Raw genomic sequence first — 19,053 nt, forward strand, 5'->3', positions numbered from 1 at the left:
AGATGAGACGATCGGAGGGGAGTGGATGTGGATGGGGAAGTCCGTCAGGTGAGACGTAAGAACAGGTAATAGCTGGTGATGCAACGAGTGGCTATTGTGGGAAACACGGGCGGTCAGTTAGGGCTTTCCGTCGGCTATTAATGTGGCATACAGCCAGCGGGCATGAATGATTTGCTATTTTTAGCATACCTAATCATAGTAAGACGGTTTTTATTTCATTTGAGGGCAAGTTCAATCGCATAATGCAGTAGTCATTCAATGCTAAATAAATGAAAGATCCGGCAGTTCAAATTCCTCTCTTTCAAGGATGTAACATCTCGAACTTTTTGCAAAATCAAACGTTAACTGCAGACATCAAATCGGGTGAGCTCAACAGCTAACAGATACAACTACTGAAGTTTCTGAATGAGCTTTCTTCCTAGTTCCGGTGTCGCACTCCGGAAGTGTTGTGGGCCGTCCCAGCTCGACCACAGAGCTCTCATCCGGGGCCTATCTCCTCGTGCCCCTCCGTTCCCCTCGCTGCTCCCGACACATGACGTCAGCTGGAGCGCAGGCGCGCTGCCCGACTGAGCGACTTCCTGTCTATTTTTGTCGCGCCGTCTCGTCGTGGGCGGCACCAGGCGCCGCAGTGAGCCATCCTCGGGCCACAACGCGCGCCGGGAGCCGAGGCGCCGCGCTGTCAGAGCCGTCACCGCGAGCCCGACCGCAGGCAACCGCGCCGCTGGAAGTGCCGCACAGAGCGGAGTCAGTCGCGTGTGACGTCATTCCTGGCTGCATTGTGACGTCACCCTGGCTGCACTGTGACGTCACTGAGGCCGGCGCGGCGGTGCAACGTTCGTGGAACGAAGGACGTCCCGCTCTGACGGGGTAGGCCCGGCAAAACTGGCGCCGCTCGCTCGGCCGTCAGCAGTTGCACCGCGAGAGAGCACCGAGCAAGGCGCAGCGAGCGCGCATCGAGACAGCGAGAGAGCGCAGCGAGAGAGCGCAGCGAGACACAGCGAGAGGCGAGCGAGCCTTCTACAGTGAGCAAACCAGCTCAGAGCGAGAGGGTGAACTCAGCTAGTTCTGCAGTAACACTGGCAGCGGACGGATCGACAGCAATCGTCATGACCAGTACGAACGGCGATGTGCCGCCGCGCGGTGCCGATCCGGACACGGGCGCGGCCCTGCTGGAGGGCGGAGAGGTCCCGCCGGCCGGCGTGCAGCCATTCGAGGAGGACCTGAGCGGTGGTGCGGGGGATGTTGGGGGAGGTCCAGGTGTAGAAGACGTGGGCGGAGGCGGAGGTCGGCGGCGCAACAAGTGGACTCGAGTGTCGGACGTACGGCCGATGAAGCCGACCGATATTGACGTCTACAGCACCAAGAAGACGGTGACGCAGGGTTTCATGGACGTGGCTCTGCTATCGGCCAACGCGGACCAGCTGCGCACGCTGGTGACCCGCGGAGACCCGGACTCGCCGTTCAGGGTGGTGTGTATCGTCTTCTTGGCCTTCAGCATCGTACTGCAGGTAGTGATCGCCGTCTGCCTGATGCTGAAGGCCCGCTACAACATCAACAAGCAGCACCATTTCCGCCGTGCGGAGACCATCAACAACGTCTGCATGATCGCCTCGATCCTGCTGACCGTCTTCAACGTGCTGGCGTCAGCGTTCACAGGAGAGGTGCCGCCAGTCCCCTCCGTGCCCTCAGCCACGACGCTGCTGGAGAATTTCCACAACTCCTTCAACACCTGAGGAGCCGGGCGAAAGACGCGGATGGCATTGTCGAGCGGCGTTTGAAGACGCCAGAGGCATGGGTGGTTCCAAGGCCGGAGGCCGGCTGCTCTTGCATCGCCACTGCTAGTTGTTCAAGGATGGATAGACGAGTGATCTGACCGGCCCGTATCGGGTTCATGGCTGTTCTGGGGGCGGCTTGACGCGGTGAATGAACTCGCAACTCGCCATACTCTGCCGCCGGCGTGGACCATGACAGCTCAGCGATACAGCGTTCCTGTGACTATCCCTAATTTGGCACAGAATGAGACAAATAAGTACTCTTCCCTTTAGTGAGCTGCAGCCTCAAAGACAGCTGCGAGCGGAACATCCAACCGTCTCGCAAAGTAACGCCTCTATCGCTTCACGCTGCACGCGTCCCTGCAATTGCATCATCGCGAGTTCCCGCCTCCATACGACTCGTCCCCACTCGTCGTTATCCTCGCGTGCAAGGTCACCCGGTGTGTGAAACGATAGGACTGGATGTGACCTCGTGCTCGCACCCGGCGGCCCGACGAGAAGAGAATCAGCCCACGTTTGGCACTGGCTGACGCGCGGGGACCGCCCGATGGATTTTGCGAATGGCCTGAGAGACTCTAACGCTACATTCTCACTCAGTGCTGGCTATTGGGTAAAAATGTGTCGCTGTAATTCATTGCCCGCACTGTATTTGCGCAATGCAGGGATAAAAACGGTGGTCTAGTGTTAGATCGATTCGATGAGGCGTGAAATGTGTGAGAGGCGTGAAGAAGACAGCGCCGTAGCTGTCCGAATGGCAATAAACAGTGCTGTAGGTATTGCTTCGTATCGGTCTCGGTATAGACAAACTGCTACGGGTGGTGTCACTCGTGAAGGAATGAACCCTAGTCATGTGCTTGTGTGATGTTATCATTGTTTTTACTGTTGAACTTTGACATTGTTTTAGGATAAGTATTGAATATAAGTGTGCACGGGTCGTCAAGCTTTGTACCTAACTGATTTCGTGTTGTCGTCACGCTGTGTTGTCTCCTGGTTGAAATTCCACTTCTTTCTTGCAGAGCACGTCTTGTTTATTGCATCATGAGTAACCTTGTTAAATGTACATATGTATTTATTTATGTTCTTTCGCCAGTCAAATTGAACTCATTGAGCTAACGGCTCGGACAGTCGTCTTGTGTGTTACGCTCAATGCTGCCCGGAAACAATAAACACGAGCTGTAACTAAACCCAACGACTTTACTCTGAACGCAGACCGCCTACATCAAGCAAACATGGCCAGAGCTTCTGCACCGCAGTAGCTGTCTTCCGTCTGACGTGTTGCAAAGGCACTGCAAAGTTGGCACAACATGGAATGGCTGTATAGTGCAAGGCATCCCGGAAATAACTACAACGGTCGGAAAGTGGCGAGAAAGAGAAAGCATGCAAGTGTCTCGCTACTTTAGTACATTTCGTCTGTTAGATGATGAATAGCGCTTGGAAGATTAAACATAGCGGTGAGAAGTACGCCACGGTGCTAATCCAAGTTATATAGAGACATACTGACATATCCAAGTTTGATAACGGCAGTCTCTAAAACATATCAGCCTCTAAAGCGGCCCTCAATATATGCAAAGCCGATCACCATTTACTGGGAATTTGCACTCATCAGTCATCATATACGTTTCTACGCACCATCGTGTAGTCGGTCGCGTGTTCCCCGATCGCGCCATCCAGTGGTAAAGATGATCGATCCGCTGATCTAACGCCTAGCCCAGGAGGAGGGGCCAATTCCAGCGGTTCCCTCCCGCCCAACCCCGCTTAATACAGTGTTGAACGTTCCTCGGCCAATTCATTTTTCGGCTGTCTACGTGGCCAGAACCAGTGTGCATGAATGGAAAAAGATGTTATCAAACATGCGTGATGCGAGAGATAATAAGGTTAGGTACATACATGCGATATGAAGTTACATGCAAGAAAATGTATAATACGATTTAGGATAGCACTTACTTTGTTTTCGTTGGTGTCTGTGGCGCTGAATTTCCACTCTGCCACCTTTTCCTCAAAGCTCCGCTGTCCGCCAGTGTCGCGCGGAAGTCTGTGAACGGATGGAAACACGTCAGTGGCCGGTCTGTGCTACTTCCTAACTCTTCCGCAGCTGCCTCTCTGACCCCTGCCTCCCCTCCTCTCCCCTCCCCTCAACTCTCCTTCCGTCTGCCCCGGCTGAATGGCGATCAATTTATTATCGAGGCCAAAACTGAGCACGAGAGCCAAGAGTAACACGGTAACTAGCGGTACGTCTGCTAGTACCAGCGCTCGGGAAGCGGTAGCCGGGCATGACCCGGCTACCCCAGTAGATTAGAAATGTGATGTAAAGGAATACACATCAAGTACCATAATCGTTTGTCTGATTGAATTAATCTCGTAAACATTTGACTGCTCCGTTTTTTAAAGGGCCATACACTTGTATCATGTGCTTCTGACACGGAATACAGCTCAGTGAAGAGATAGATACGGTCCCTTTTGTCGTTACTTACATGTACTTTTTCTGCTGAAGCGCCTTGATGAGTCGACTTGTCAGGTGATCCATGAGCAGGCGAAGGAACGACTGCAAACCAGCACCGCTCCGGCACACTGGGGGTCAGCAGGTCAGCGGAGGGGTCAGAGGTCAGCGGAGAGGTCAGAGGTCAGCAGAGGGATGTCAGCAGTCAGCACTCAGCAGCGTCGTCAGCATTCAGCTGAGCCAGACCGTGAATGGTCTACTGAGGAAGGAGCTCAGAGACTCGACTTGCACAATCAGAGGCCAAAGGAGCGCTGAAGAGGCGCCGCTGTCTCACAACTCTCATGAAATGACCACGTCTGGAGATGTTTATGAAGATGATATGACAGATACATGCTGAACAGGGTGCCAAAACTTGTTGGACTGGAGGGCGCGTAAAAGACCGACTAAAAATAAACGGCGGATATTCTTAGCAAAACCTGAGGCTCATCTAAAAATCGTTTGATGTGTCAAAATATCTACAAATCATACAGGTTAATAAAATGTCTTTGGAGAATGCCTAGCAAACATATGTCATGCTACCGTATCATATTCATTATTTAGGTCTCTACTGCAACAGGGCGGTTTCTCTGCTGTATCGGGATAGCTAGCTCCTCCTTTGAGAGGCCAGGGGGCGCGCTCACCACTGACACTGACCTTTGGGCAGTCGGCCGCGGCCCCGCCGACTCTTGGGGCGCGGCTTTGCGCTCGGTGGTCGGATGGCCGAGCAGTCGGGCACGCTGTCTTTAACCGGTGCCTGCTGAGGGTATGACTCGCCAGTGTCGGGATCGGCGCACCAGCAGTAACCTGACGGCACGAGGCAAACGGGTAACGCTCCGATGGATGCTATTTTGTACGGTCGTAACTCGTAACCCTTCCATTCGTTTGAATGACGAATTAGTACTGTTAGTGACTAGCGTGATATTACGAGAGAAAAAAATCAAGACAATGACTTCATTGTTTGGCATTCGAAAGTCGCTTACGTTTTCACTAGTATTCATTGACTGCATGATTGATTGACTCATTGATTGATTCATTCATGCATCCACTCACTTATTTTCAGTCATTCAATCATTCATGCGTGCATACATTTTTTCGTTCGTTATCCCGTTCTTTCTTTATGCATATATTCGTTTATTTATTTATTCATTCATCTAGTTCATTCATTGATTCATTCATTCATTCATTCAATCGTTCGTGTACTGACCGGTGGTTTTGTGGCACTGGACGCGGCTGTACTTGTGGTCGGGCGTGCACTCAGGGATGAAGAAGCTGTTGGTCAGCTTGCCCTCCAGCTCGGCCATTCGCTGATTGTCGAGCGCCTGGCGCCGGTCCGTCTCACAGTCACTCTCCTGCTCTGCGGAGGCGAGCCGGCAGACGGCAGTCAGTGGACAGCCGGGCCCCCTCCGCACTCACCCCCCCCCACACACACACACACCCAGCGCCGGATCAGCGCCAAAAGCCAGCTCCCATTAGGGAAGTCCGAACAAAGCCCGAGAGAAAGACTGCTTGCTCTATGCTCTACACAGTTAAGAAGCAAGAGGCTATTCAACTATGCAACTATGCTGACGTAAAAAAGGAGAGCTAATTGGACATTTAAGACTAGCTAGATAGAATAGCGTTAAGGACATGTGCTCAAGCCTAGTGGCGTCCCCAAGTAGGCTAGTGACGCAGGCTCCCCTCGCTCTTGATAGTTCCGGGGGCGCTCGCTAGGTGGCAGGCAGGTCTCACCATCGGCAGCCTTTTCGTCACTGGTGCTGGCCAACATCTTGAACATTTTATCGCGTGTCGACAGGGGCTCCAGGCGGGCGTCTAGCAGGCACACACACAAAGAGACATAGAAGCGCGTGTCAGCGCGGCCGGCCTTTGGCGGCGGGGCGGAGCGGCCGGCGACGGTGGCGCCACCTGCGCCACCGCCGGCCGACCGGCCAGGAGACGGGAGACAGAGAGGCAGAGAGACAGGGCCACAAGCGCGGCGCAGGAGACCCGACAGCGCGCAGCAAGCCGAGCGGGAAAAGCACCCCCAGATCATTGTGCCAAGGACGATAAGACGGCTATACAGTTGTAGAGTATCCACATTCAGAACCGTTAAGACCCAAGGTGACCGCTCCATATATAAACATCCGTAGGTATGTAACAGATAACACTTGCTTTTTGGGTGTGAGAAAGAATGATAGATGATTCATGATGCAGTCAGAGGCTTCAGCAGAGGGGTGTACTGTGAAAACCAAGTTAGAAATATCGTGCCGTCACGATCCATGCAGTCCCTCACATTGACACCATGCTGACGGGAAGTGTCTCTGGTGACGCCTCTGACTGCAGTCGCCGGGGCATTTCAGTGCACAGCGAACAGTATTTTACATTTTACTGGAAATTAAAGCTATTGAAGAAATCGAATATATGCAAAAAGTAGCCGTAAATAGGCTAGCTTAATTCCGGTCTGCATTTTTCAGAAAGCACTCGGGTTTATTAGATCGGTTCCACCTGGCTCTGAGGCCTGGGACCGGCCTTACCTATGGGGCCGTGTCCGCGTCTGTCCGCGAGCGACTGACCTGTGCTGTCTGGCGGGTCGGCTGCGTCAGGCGACGGCTTGCGATCCTCGTTCAGCGCAAGAAACACACGGAAAGAGACTGCATCAATGAGCCGGCCGGCGCCCTGGCGGCTGGTGGCGCAACTAGGAGGTGCGGGGCGGATCGGCAGGTGGCAGCACTTACCGGCGGCATGCGGGTCAGCGGACGGACGGCTGGCACTGGCTCCAGCTGAGGTTATTGGAGTATTCACAAGATGCGGACCAGTACTGGAGGTCCGAACACAGAGCAGATGGCAGAGCAGAGGTTGCTGAAGGCATTTTAGCCCTGCCCGCTCTCCCTCTCCCCAGAGATTGGCATGCATGAAATGTGTCCCTGCCGCGCGAGGGATTCACGTGCCGGGATCAGGGTTCAGCAGGAACCATGCAGCACCATGGCAAGCGCCAAGCCTCGCGGCGGCCCTTGGGAGGAATCGGAACAGGAGCATACCGGATACGCATATCAGGCGACACGCATACATACTTCTGACAACAATTAGTTTAGTTCGTACATGATTCATTAACGGGCTTCGGCACAAATAACCATCATATTCACAACAAAAATCACACAACAAACACAGTAGCTATATAACATGTGCAGACAAGGAGTGATGGTTCAGAACGGTACATGATATTCAATAAAGGAATAAAGGATGCAAATAGGGTTTATTTTCTCATAATCCTCTGCATCCGCTCCAGCGTTTTATTGCCAATTATTGTCTTGTGAATTAAATGCATTGTTCTTATATTAGTTCAAAGATGTTGGGAATTTCCTTTTTGTGGGCCATCTTGTTTGCCAAATATGCCGGCGCATGATCTCTTCCAGCGAAACCTGATACCGACAATGAAACCATACGGATTTCCCCGAGTATAATGACCGATGGAGCGTCGTTAGACCAACGTGTCTTTCAGAAGCGTCACAATTAGGAAGGTAACTATTGGTTGAAGCGAGATTGCCACCCAGGATGCATCGGTGTCCTTCAAAAAACAAACGTCTGATTAGATAGCATATGGACACTTGCTATGCAAGAACGAGATCGTCCACTACTATGTATAGGTATGCCCATTTTTGCTGGAAGATCAGGGAGAAGATCAGTTTTTTAACTAAGCTGAACTTCACGCGTGTACATTACTCACTCGGCAACCACCAATAATTTTCGATCCCAGCTGTGTCAAGTGGCAGATTTAGACGAGTCAGTGAGCGTTAGCGTCTAAGGGTCACTGAGGGCCAATTGTGACCCGCTGAGTGATGACTCGGGTCCGTCCGACCTCTAGACACCTCGTGGACGAGGAACAGACTCCTGTGCCGTCAGAGTCGCCTGTAGAGTACCAGTAACACCTCATACTGTCACAGGACGCTCGTCAAAGAACAACAAACGTACGTATCTGCCGGGCGGCGACTGTGAGCGGCGACAAACTGCTCGACCGAGCACGGCGATACTGGCACCGCTGAGATTGGCGAATGTACCGACTGTCCCGACACTGTCTGACGTCGACTGGCCCATCGAGAATGGGGTGGTGCTGACGACACAGACTGTCCATTTGGGAACAGATTCGGGACGATGACGCCTTTCCCAGTGACGGCAACTCGATGGCGCACTATCGACAGCTTACACACTCTCCAATGGCCGAGAGTGTTCAATTTAAAGACGCTGAAACGCTGGAGCATTGCAGAGGACAGAGAAAATGAATTAGGCATGTAAAGGATGGGAAATGCTCGGGACGAGTCGGTGGAAAGTCTGTGGAGTCGGAAAGCGTTCAGGCCCGACGGACCGAAATTCGACTAGGATGAGTAAAGAGACCGGGGAAAGGCTCGGAATGAGTGCGTGACAAGGTTGAGGTTAGGATATGTCTAGGGACCATGCAAGGGACTGGGCCGGGTTCCTGATACGTCTAGGGACCTGGCCGGACTCGGGATGAGTGTTAAGATTACGCCGGGGGACGGGACCGGGTTTGGGATACCTGTCTCGCGACCACATCGGGCCCAGGATGGGTCTAGGGACTACTATGAGAACTGGGCAGGGGTCTAGGGACCACACCGGGGACGGGGCCGGGGTCGGTGACTCACTATTGTCCTGCTTGACGCCGACACAGATGAGCCACTCCTGCTTGCTCATATACCGGTCCGAGTTGGTGTCACAGTATCGGTAGAAGCGGCGAGCGCACAGTGCGGGCTTCAGCCGACGCCGCGCCTTCCTGTCGAGCAGAGCAGTGCGTTGGGGATCAGTCACAGTCAGACACAGGTGTATACTTGCTCAGTTTTCACTGTTAAATCAAACCACAGACCGGATGCACAGCTCAGCCACAGAAATAAAGGTCTGACGTCTGGCGCAGTATCACCTGGCTTAGTTCTACTCCGTGGTTAACTCATCGACAAGCTGTGACCTGCCAAGCAACAGTCTCACTGGCCCGGTGGCAGTGCCACTGTCACGGGGCAGGCAGGCAGCGCGCGCTCCCTGCACCTGGCCAGTCACAGGTGGCACCGGGCGGACACGCAGTCCACAGCACCTGTTGCGCCGATATTTGTCAAATACAGCACCTGCAGCGGGCCAGATAGTCGCCGAACATGACGCATGATAATGACATTGGCCGCGCCCCCAGATATGTCGCACGTGCCCTGGACTGTCACCGTCAGAGGGGTCACTCAAATACAAATTGTCCGGCATTTGTTCAGCGTGCACGTGTCAACTGATAGCGACCAAACAAGGCCGATTAATCCTCAAACGTCCACCAATGAGTCCGTGTCTCTGGTTGGTCGAACCGGCGTCGTGCATATGCATGTATGCACGGTAGCATGACGATTTCACTGCTCATGCATGTCTCGCTTACCTAAACATCTCGACCGGCGAAAGATTCACAGTCCGACAAATTACATCCTCGTAAACGCCCGATCACTTCACAGCTCTTACGAAACATCTCACACTGAACGATTACGACCCGTGGCGACAGCACGCTGGTGACGAGTGACTGTGTTTGTACTCACTTTCTTAGGCGGCGAATCTCCCGGCGCGAGATTTTGCCGTCCCGGTCTTTGTCCATCCGCTTGAACTTCCACTCCGCCGCCAGGGTGCCCAAGCTGTCGGCGCCTGAGCGACCGCGGTCTGCCGAGAACAACAGAGTGTGGGCGTAAAAAGAAGTCGCATCAACACAACATCGAACACTCGGAAGACGCCATTGAAGCTCTGGGCCGACCATAATGTGGCCAGAGTGCAGACATAGATCAATAAATGCTGAGATCGTTGATTATTTGCATACCGCCCGGCCGCTGTCGCAGTGAGGGCGAAACAGCTGGTGGTATCTGCTTCCTGGATAATCCTTTGCGAAAGTGTAGCGCCATCATGCTAGATAAAGCGCTATAACTAAACAAGACCTTCAAAAAGGCTATTTTCTGTTCGTTTCTCTTAACCCTCGCCCCGTTGGGGGGGCCATTTTGCCCCCCCCCCCCTGTAGTTTTTCCTGAATAGCAAGAAAACGGCGGCGCGCAGCGCCACCAAATTTTCAGTACCTTCCCGGGCATCAATTTGACACCTTCACACCAAATTTCAAGTCTTAGGTCACCTTAGGTCAGGAGTTATTGAGGTCAAACTGAGGTCATGTTCGAGCAAAAATGAGCAAAAAACATGCAATCTTGAAACGCTCACCAAATCTACAGTTATCAAGCAATTTCAAAGTTCTTTATATGGTCTGGTAGAAAAAAGCGGCGCTACAGAACTGCTATCTCGAATTTTCAAAATTTTGGGTTTTTGACCCTCAAAATTCAAAAAATTGATTTTTTTAGAAAAACTAAAAAAAATCAAAAAAATTTCCGAATTTCCCGCTCTTCTATATACATACCAAATTTCAGATCGATATCTCGTTTTTTGGCCAAGTTATAGCGAAAAACTGTTCAAAAATGATGACGTCAAATTTTTGAACTCAATTTTTTGCGATTTTAGACCACGTACGGCAAAACAAAGACCACCATTGAACTCCCCATGACGAGCTGCATCGATTCGATACCCATTTTATGCAAAAATATCAACTTTGAAATTTGACCTAATTTGACCTGACCTTGACCTGACCTTGACCTGACCTTGACCAAAACGTGACCTTAGCTGGCCCCAAAGGCTGCCTGACCCACATAATCGCATTTGTCATGTAAAATGGACCATAAAACATGTATCACACGACACTTTCATATTGTGACCCCCCAGTGACCTGACCTCTGTGACCTGACCTGGTATCAGTGACCTCAAATAGCAAAATATGTGTTTGAAGAACATTTTCCCATCGATGATTTTCAATGAAATGCATTTTACTCGATTTTACAACGGATTTCTTGAAATGCCTGTAAACGGTGAAAATTGGACCTTTGACCTGACCTGTGACGTCATCGGTTTGACCTAGGTCAATAAAATTGGGTCACAAGGTAGTTCCCTGATAGGGCTATCCAACACCGTTTGCCGCTTGTCGCTAGGTTGCGTGGTTCTCGAGATCTTAGGGGGGGCCAAAATGCCCCCCCCCCCAACGGGGCGCGTTGCTCGGCAGAGCCCAACGGGGCGCGGGTTAAACCTAGTCCCAGTTCAGCACCATCTCTCACAGAGAACAGAGTTAGATCAGTATAGCACCTCCCGTCGGCCTGGCTCGCCCCCGTCAGCTGGGTGGCCTCGTCCAGTGACCGTCCCTCTCCGGCCTGCCTCGCCTGCAACTATAGATCGTCCCTCGCCGGTCGTCCAGCTAGCCAGGTCGTCCGTCGCCGACCGTCCAGCCCGGTGCGGCCCGCGCCGTCCGTCCCATTGGCACCCGTTCGGTGCACACCTGGCCGATATCGTCCCGCACGCCGGCCGCCGGCTGTCGGCGCCCCGCGTTTATCTGATTATGTATTCACATTCATGGCGCCACTGGCAGTGTCGCCGAGTCCCGGATGTGCGGCACCCGCCACCGAGTCGTGACCGGCGCCGGGTTTCCCTGCAGTGTCGTCGGACACCGGATCGCACCGCTCCGCGGTCTCCGGTAGGCAGGTGTCCGAGTCTGAACCAAGCTAGATACCTTTTGGTGTCCAGCGGGTGCCAGTGAGTGCATCGACGCCCCCCCCCCCCAAAAAAAAAAAACAACACGTGGCGTTTTGGGTTGGTTGGGCGCCACTGATGCGCTGTGAGACTGTGAGGCAGACAGACCGCCTTTTTTAGTTGTTACTGCTTAATTTGCGGTGTCTGATTTGAGAGATTGTGGTTAGTAGAGCCAGATAAACCAAAGACCAATGGTGCATAAGTCCAGCGTATCAGCCAATCGGCCCCAAAGACATGCATCTGATGTCTGGACGGTGGCGACCGCACAAGATCGTGCCAGTTGACGTTTATATTTTTTGCCAAACTGCATCAAGCTAGGGAAATATCATTCGGCATCTTCAACTACAAGGAAAAGTTCACTTTATCTAACGAGCTCACAATGCTCACTACACCATCTTTAGGAGGCACATCGGCTATCGGATGGATAGCTGAATCATTCGCTGTGATTTCTCGTCGATTAGCCAATTCGTGCTAGTTGCAAACCGCAGACTACACAACCGTTGTGTTTAGTCTATCTTCCAAACTCGAGCACCGTTGTACCCTGTTGGCATATCGCTACAGCGGAAAAGGTGCCTCGGATAAGAGAAACCAGCACGGAACAGACCTTGTTCCTTATCATTATTGCTCCGACGTACATGATGCGGCTTTCACGCTCTACTTTTACTCCTTTTATTCCTTTTAGTCTACTTTTATTACAATCATAGGCGGCGGAACGGGGAGGGCACCGGGGCACCGTGCCCCCTTTGATTTTGGCATTTTAACATTAGCCCTATGGGCGTTGCATGGAAAGAATGGGACCAAAAGTCGGCAGTGCCTCCCCCCCCCTTAATTGAAGGTGTTCCGCCGCTACTGATTACAATTCCCTCAAATCTCCCCCTCACATCTCCCTGCCTCCTCCCCCACACTCCGCCGCACTTATCTGACTTCTTGCCTGGACTTCTGCCCTCCAGCTAAAACGGTGCTAATTGCTCGAGCCTCTGACCTTCCCACTGTCTCGCCCCCATCTCCGTCCCGAGCCAGCCCGCCAGAGAGAACAGCCTAGGCCGGTCGGTCGGGCGCGGCCGGTAGGTATGTGCGCCCTCTCAGGCTCGACCGCTCTACATCACTCTCTGCGGGCTGACCAAACAAACAGCCGTGATTTGCACAGTGGAGGTGTGTGTGGCCGGAGGTGCGGACGGTGCCGGAGGTCCGGACCGCGACCCCGGCTGGCCGTGGGGTACGAACGTGACGCGATGCGGCGATACGGGTAAAATGACGGGTAGTTATTGGCGCTGGGAGACGGGGTAGGAACGGAACGGTGCTCAGGGACTGATCGAGGCGTTAAAGTGACCATCCCACCTTAACATAAGTTTTGGGTTGAGATACACAAAATGGGGTCCCTGGCTTGCACTTACCGGTTTGAGCACTCACAAGATCGAGAAATGCTTCAAATCGAAAATATCTAATTTCACAGTTGCAGCACTTGGATTCAGAGGGGCTAATGCATTAGAATGCCCCCTCTGAATGTGTGACTTCAGCGCAGATCTAACGATTTTAAATCTTTTAGGTACTAAAGCGCTTGGTAGCACGCGGTGGTATATGCTGCTTTGCGCGCAACAAGTGCCACACTTTCAAATAAAGTCGCTAGGAACAGCGGAGATCCCAAAAAGTAAACAAAAGTATAAGTCTAATATCTTGAAAATCGGTGAATATTCTATGAAATTTGGTAGCTATTAGTTTTCCCTCTTTCAGAACCCAGCGACATCACTTTCATGCCAATTCATGAACTTTTTTTGAAGGTGGGTGGGTCCCTTTAACCCGCGCGGGGCTGGGGGGGGGGTAAATTTTACCCCCCCCCCCCTCGCGAATTTTGGCAATATCTCAAAAACGGCGGCGCGCAGCGCCGCCAAACTTTCAGTACCTTTTCTTACATCAATTTGACACGTTCCCTGAAAATTTGAGCGAAATCCGTCTGAAAATATTTGAGAAATTGACGTTTTAGTGACGTCATGTTCGCCATTTTCGCCTCAAAAACGGCAAAATTTCAAACGCCGCTAACATCTTCATTTTTAAAGGATTCAAGACGTTATACGTAATTCTACTTTGTCTATCAAATGGCTATCTCGGTTTTTTAAAATTTTGGATTTTGGCCCAATTTTTTTTCAAAAAAACTGACTTTTTTGGGAAAATAGTTATAAAATCCAAAATTTTGAGTGTATCGAAAAAAAAACGGAATATATGTCAGAGAGGTAGTCTATGTGCACCTACATACCAATTTTTAGAAGAATCGGTTCAAAAATGTGGGAGTTATTCACAATTTTATGACGTCACGACACATCAAAAATTTGAAAAATGAATTTTTTGGAAGTTCTAGACCTCGTACGGAAACAAAAATAGCACCATTCGATTCGCCGTGAAAAACTGCATCAGATAGACACCTTTTTAGGCCTTAACAACCAACTTCAAAATTTGACCTCACTTGACCTGACCTTGACCTGACCTCGACCTGAAATTCATCCAGAGATGGTCCATATCACTTATTGAGTGTGCCTATTGAATTCTATTAGTAAAATGACCCATAAAACATGTGTCGCACATGCCCTTTTCTATATTTTGTTTTTGGTGACCTGACCTGACCTGACCTGACCTTGACCTTGACCTCTGAATGATATTATATGCAACGAATATTGTCTTGGTAGCCTAAAAACACGTTTTGGGCATTCAGTCTCAGTCCATGACTCCATTCTTCGGCAACTACGGTGCAAGGCCGATACTGTAGAAACTTGCAATTTGTACCCTTGACCTGACCTTGACCTTGACCTCAAACTTTAAATTAAGTACATGTTTTAGTTGTTCGTGATGAGATCTTTCGATTGGCGTTCGAATTTTCCAAATCGGACCATTAGTTCGGGAGATAACAGGGGGGGGGGGTAAAATTTACCCCCCCCCCCAGCCCCGCGCGTTCGGCTGGAGACCCCAGCCCCGCGCGGGTTAAAGGGGTAATTGATACATGAACTGACTGGGGAGATATGAGACGAGGTGACATATTGAGCGTTAGTTGTTACTCTCGGTACTTACTGTTTCTGTTTCTCTTTCGGCGTTGGTATTCTCGTTTGATCATCTTCATAATGTCCGCCCTGAACACCGTCCTGTCACGACTCCCGCAGCCTGAAGTAAGCAGATAAAACGAAATGTTAATAATCATACACTGAATGAAACAGTGGGGTGCGAATAATAAGTTGTGACATCAAAATTCAAGAGCTCTGCAGCAGCCCATTCCAATACGATAACGTTTAAAAACTTATTTTATTCTTACCTCGCCTTCGCCTCTTCCTTGTTCTGCCGTTTTTCGATGCAGCAACCACTGAAACAGAGCATGAGCTGTCAGCTGTGTAAGGAACAATTCACAAACTTTACACGAGGCCCCTCAGATGGCAACAAATATGCTGTGAGTATGGCCAGACGCATCACACTATTTTCTGTTCAACACGATCCTTTTTACAGCGACTCCTTTCTGAGCTGAGTGGTTGAGCACTGCCTTTCGTGTGGATGCCAATTGCCATTACCAACTATAAGGTTTCACGCTATCGTTGTCTATGTCAATATTTACACGCCCTTACTTAATGTTATCTCCCGACCCACAACACTAACGTAAACAGTGACCATACCAAAGCCACAAGTATGCAGTGGTTCCTAGCAATGCGTATGCATTTACCCGCTTCACTCCGAAAGAATAAACGATCGGTTTGGATTAACCCTCGCCCGCACATGCCATTTTCCCATCCTAGAACGCACATGGGGGGGGTGGTTGCCACCCCCCCGCGCCATTTCGTTCCTGTTGGAGATAGAGCTTAGCGGTAAAGACCAAAAAGATTCTTTGGGAAGAGACGAATCCAATGATACCCAGTTTTACCTTCTCAGGTCAGTCATTGACCTTCCAGGTCAGGTCAAACTAAAAAATGTTGCTGTTTTGGGTCACCGTTGGATATCAAGTGCGCTGCTTATCAAATACCGATGACGATGCTGTTTTCTGGTGCCAGGCCAGCTAGAACCTCTTTGTCACACTACCCGACCAGAATTTTGCGGCTGAGGTCATTTCAGGTCAAGTTAGGTCAAGGTCAATTATATGTGTTTGTATGTCTGTGTGTGTCTGTGTGTATACTGATGTGTGCACCGATTGTTTTTGGGTCCATATTACATGAAATCATGCTCTGAGAAGCTTTTACCAAAAATGCAGTCAAAAAAATTCAAAAAAAGTAAATTCAGCTTGCCTAAAACGCAATTATCTTAGATGACCTAGGTTGACCTTGACCCTGACCTTGACCCCTGTACATCGTCGAACAACATGTTCCATGATAGGTGGGAGGTAATACTGGCAAAAAAGGCCGAAATCAGGGTGTCAAAAGCTCGCAAGACCCATGGCAAACGCAAGATGTTGAGAATTGGCCATTTGGGTCATGACATGACCTGAAAAACAAGGTCATATCTCCGAAACCAAAAATCACAGAAACTTGAAATTTTCAGTGGACATCAAGAAAGGATAGAGGAGCAGCTATACGAAAAATCAGCGTTCTAGCGCTAAAAATGTTGAGTGCAGAGCAGAAAGACTACCTGGGGGGGGTGGCAACCACCCCCCCCCATGTGCGGGCGAGGGTTAAAACTGTTAACGTACATACACATACATACAGCTATCAGTCACGTTGAGAGAGAAAGAGGGGGAGAGAGGAAGGGGAGAAAGCGAAAGATGGAAACAGAGAGAGAAAGAGAGAGAGAGAGAGAGAGAGAGGGGGGGGAGGGAGAGAGAGAGGCAAACACAAAAACAGACAGACAGACAGACAGACAGACAGACAGACAGACAGACAGACAGACAGACAGACAGACAGACAGACAGACCGACAGATGAAAAGACCGACAGATAAACAGACAGACAGACAGACAGACAGACAGACAGACAGACAGACAGACAGACAGACAGACAGACAGACAGACAGACAGACAGACAGACAGACAGACAGACAGACAGACAGACAGACAGACAGACAGACAGAGGAAGAACGCCACACGGCGGCCGCCCGGTCGTCCTCTCACCATCCGTGGATGCTCGGGAGGTGCGGCCTGAACAGTCGGGCTGGGCGTGCTGAACAGCTGTGCCCAGCACCGCCCGACCAAATTCGTCCATGCACCAGCAGTGACCTGGAACAGTCACACGGTCACTCGGGGCACATCGGTGAACGGGCAAGAGGGCAAAGAAATAGCTGGCTTCAACAGTGTTGGAAAATGTAGATTCCGTCCTTATTTTGCGTGAGCGATATTTTAATGTACGGTCAATCCCGATCCAAGTCTATTTGGATAAGATGGTAATACGATCTATTATACAATGTAATCACGCAATACATGACCGATAACGATCTTTATTTTAAATGCAGTTTTTAGAGCAGTTTCCGGGATGCATTTTTACACAACTACGGTCTTGTTGCAGAACTTGCAGTGCACTACCAGCCACCAGGCATGTGTCAGCATTGGATTCTCGCGGCCCTGACGGTTCAGGCAAACATAGGACGCCGACGGGGCGGCTGTGGGCGACCCGCCCCCTTGCCGTGGACAATGTGACGTCATCCTGAATACCGATGACGTCATACGTTGCCTCACTCGATTTTCTAAACATGGTGAGCATCGTTGACTGCTCAGTTGTGTGGGAACCTATGTAGGGAGGCATTCAAGGGCCAAGGCGGCAGGTTGGTAAATGACAAGTCGCATCTCACGTACAGCCCTCTGCAAATTGCGTGGTAGGTATTCTGTTTTCGACAAAAACGAGAATACGGCGAATACTATGCTATCGGTCACTCGAAAATCGTAACAGCAAGACGCGCGAGACTCCGCACCTTAGATTGGCATTATCATCGTATTCATTTTCCATCCAGTTTGGCAACAAAAACCATTAGTTTATATTTGCCCCAAAAACAAACCTTCGCATTTTATTGCCGCACAAGGCGTATACTTTGTCTAGTGATAGACCTCATCGAAGGAATGGGGCATGGCGCATCTATGTGCAATGAGTTCCGACCTACTGATAACATAGCCTTTGAGTTATTATCGATTTTGTTCAAAAAAGAATACCTACCTCGCAGTCTGCTGAGAGCTGTACAGTGTACATACATTGACATGCGGCAGACCCCATAACGTAGAAGGAATAACTACCTAAGGGGTGAGCCCGTATTGCAACGGCTTACAACGGGTCGCTTCCCATTGCTCTAAGTCTAAGAGCATTTTTATCAACTCTCAACTCCTGCATTACCTAAAAGCACACTGGCTCATGATTGTCATTAGATTGGTTGATTAAAAAAGATATACATATGCAGGTATGTAGACAAAATAATGTACATCTTTTACACATACCCAAGCGCTGTTCTTGCTAAATACTTCCTATAACTTTGGACAGGCCCAGTCTCAATGCCACCTATACCTAGCTTTGGACAGGCCCAGTCTTAAAACCACCGTACAGGTACACTCAACAGAACCCACGGAAAAGTCAGGCCACTCCGTAAACTGCCTTCCCGCAATTCATTCAGTCGCCGAGCCCCGGCCTGATTGTCCGACTGGCGGTCGGCGTGTGGTAGCCCACAGTTGCATCATGCCACCGGCTCCTGAATGCGCTGTCCGCCCCGGCTAAAGGACATCCCCATCGCGACGTCGCGTTTCCTCCACGTGCACGACTCAGCGACAAAAGTGCCGTGTAAAAACCAGATCACCCCACACACTCGGCGGCGGGGCGCGACAAACGACAAAACTCCCCGTGCTGAGTGGTCCAGGTGGGGCCTCTGCTTTAGCAGATGTGCGGGTTGGTACGTTTTGTTTTAAATTTTTAGACGTCACGAAGTTTGGCGGGCCACTTAAGTGACTCCCCCCCCCCCCCTACACTGTCATCCTCCGAATACCGGCAGTCGAGTCGCCACCGGCTGTCCGCACTGCCAGTTGCCCCGCGTATGTTTATTATGACAAGCTGTGTACGGGTCCAACACTGCGCTTTGTTCGCCGAGTGGTACGTACGCTGCTTGGTATTCAGACTGGCGGTCCAATGCCGGACACACAGGTGTCCTCGCGACAACCCGGCGAGGAATGCTCATCTGCATCGCATTGATCAATATGCACGGTGTTTACATGCATCCGAATTGAATAAACTATCTGTTATAAGGTCGCAACGAGATCATTTGCATT

The 19,053-nt window shown here is 50.7% G+C and overlaps 2 protein-coding genes across 5 annotated transcripts in view; one reads left to right on the forward strand and one right to left on the reverse strand.

Moving 5' to 3' along the window:
* LOC122373017 (SPARC-related modular calcium-binding protein 1-like) overlaps positions 1-19,053 on the reverse strand; it is a 44,646-nt gene that overhangs the window by 3,778 nt on the left and 21,815 nt on the right. Inside the window, exons 4-14 of one of the 4 annotated variants that reach the window (XM_043350736.1) lie at positions 16,927-17,031; positions 15,155-15,202; positions 14,917-15,006; positions 9,795-9,912; positions 8,880-9,007; positions 6,798-6,875; positions 5,977-6,057; positions 5,453-5,602; positions 4,903-5,052; positions 4,244-4,340; positions 3,717-3,804 (exon numbers count right to left, since the gene is read on the reverse strand). In XM_043350736.1, coding sequence (XP_043206671.1) covers positions 3,717-3,804; positions 4,244-4,340; positions 4,903-5,052; positions 5,453-5,602; positions 5,977-6,057; positions 6,798-6,875; positions 8,880-9,007; positions 9,795-9,912; positions 14,917-15,006; positions 15,155-15,202; positions 16,927-17,031 — 1,133 coding nt within the window. Of the gene's footprint in view, positions 1-3,716; positions 3,805-4,243; positions 4,341-4,902; positions 5,053-5,452; positions 5,603-5,976; positions 6,058-6,758; positions 6,876-8,879; positions 9,008-9,794; positions 9,913-14,916; positions 15,007-15,154; positions 15,203-16,926; positions 17,032-19,053 lie in introns of all 4 variants that reach the window. The other 3 variants (XM_043350734.1, XM_043350737.1, XM_043350735.1) reach the window with 3 other exon arrangements.
* On the forward strand, positions 688-2,712 carry LOC122373018 (ninjurin-2-like). The gene has a single exon (XM_043350740.1). It carries the CDS (start codon positions 1,107-1,109, stop codon positions 1,731-1,733), a length of 627 nt encoding a protein of 208 aa, XP_043206675.1. The 5' UTR covers positions 688-1,106; the 3' UTR covers positions 1,734-2,712.

The sequence above is a fragment of the Amphibalanus amphitrite genome, unplaced genomic scaffold (assembly GCF_019059575.1).
Source record: "Amphibalanus amphitrite isolate SeventyFive unplaced genomic scaffold, NRLGWU_Aamphi_draft 001431F_arrow, whole genome shotgun sequence".
NCBI lineage: Eukaryota > Metazoa > Arthropoda > Thecostraca > Balanomorpha > Balanidae > Amphibalanus > Amphibalanus amphitrite.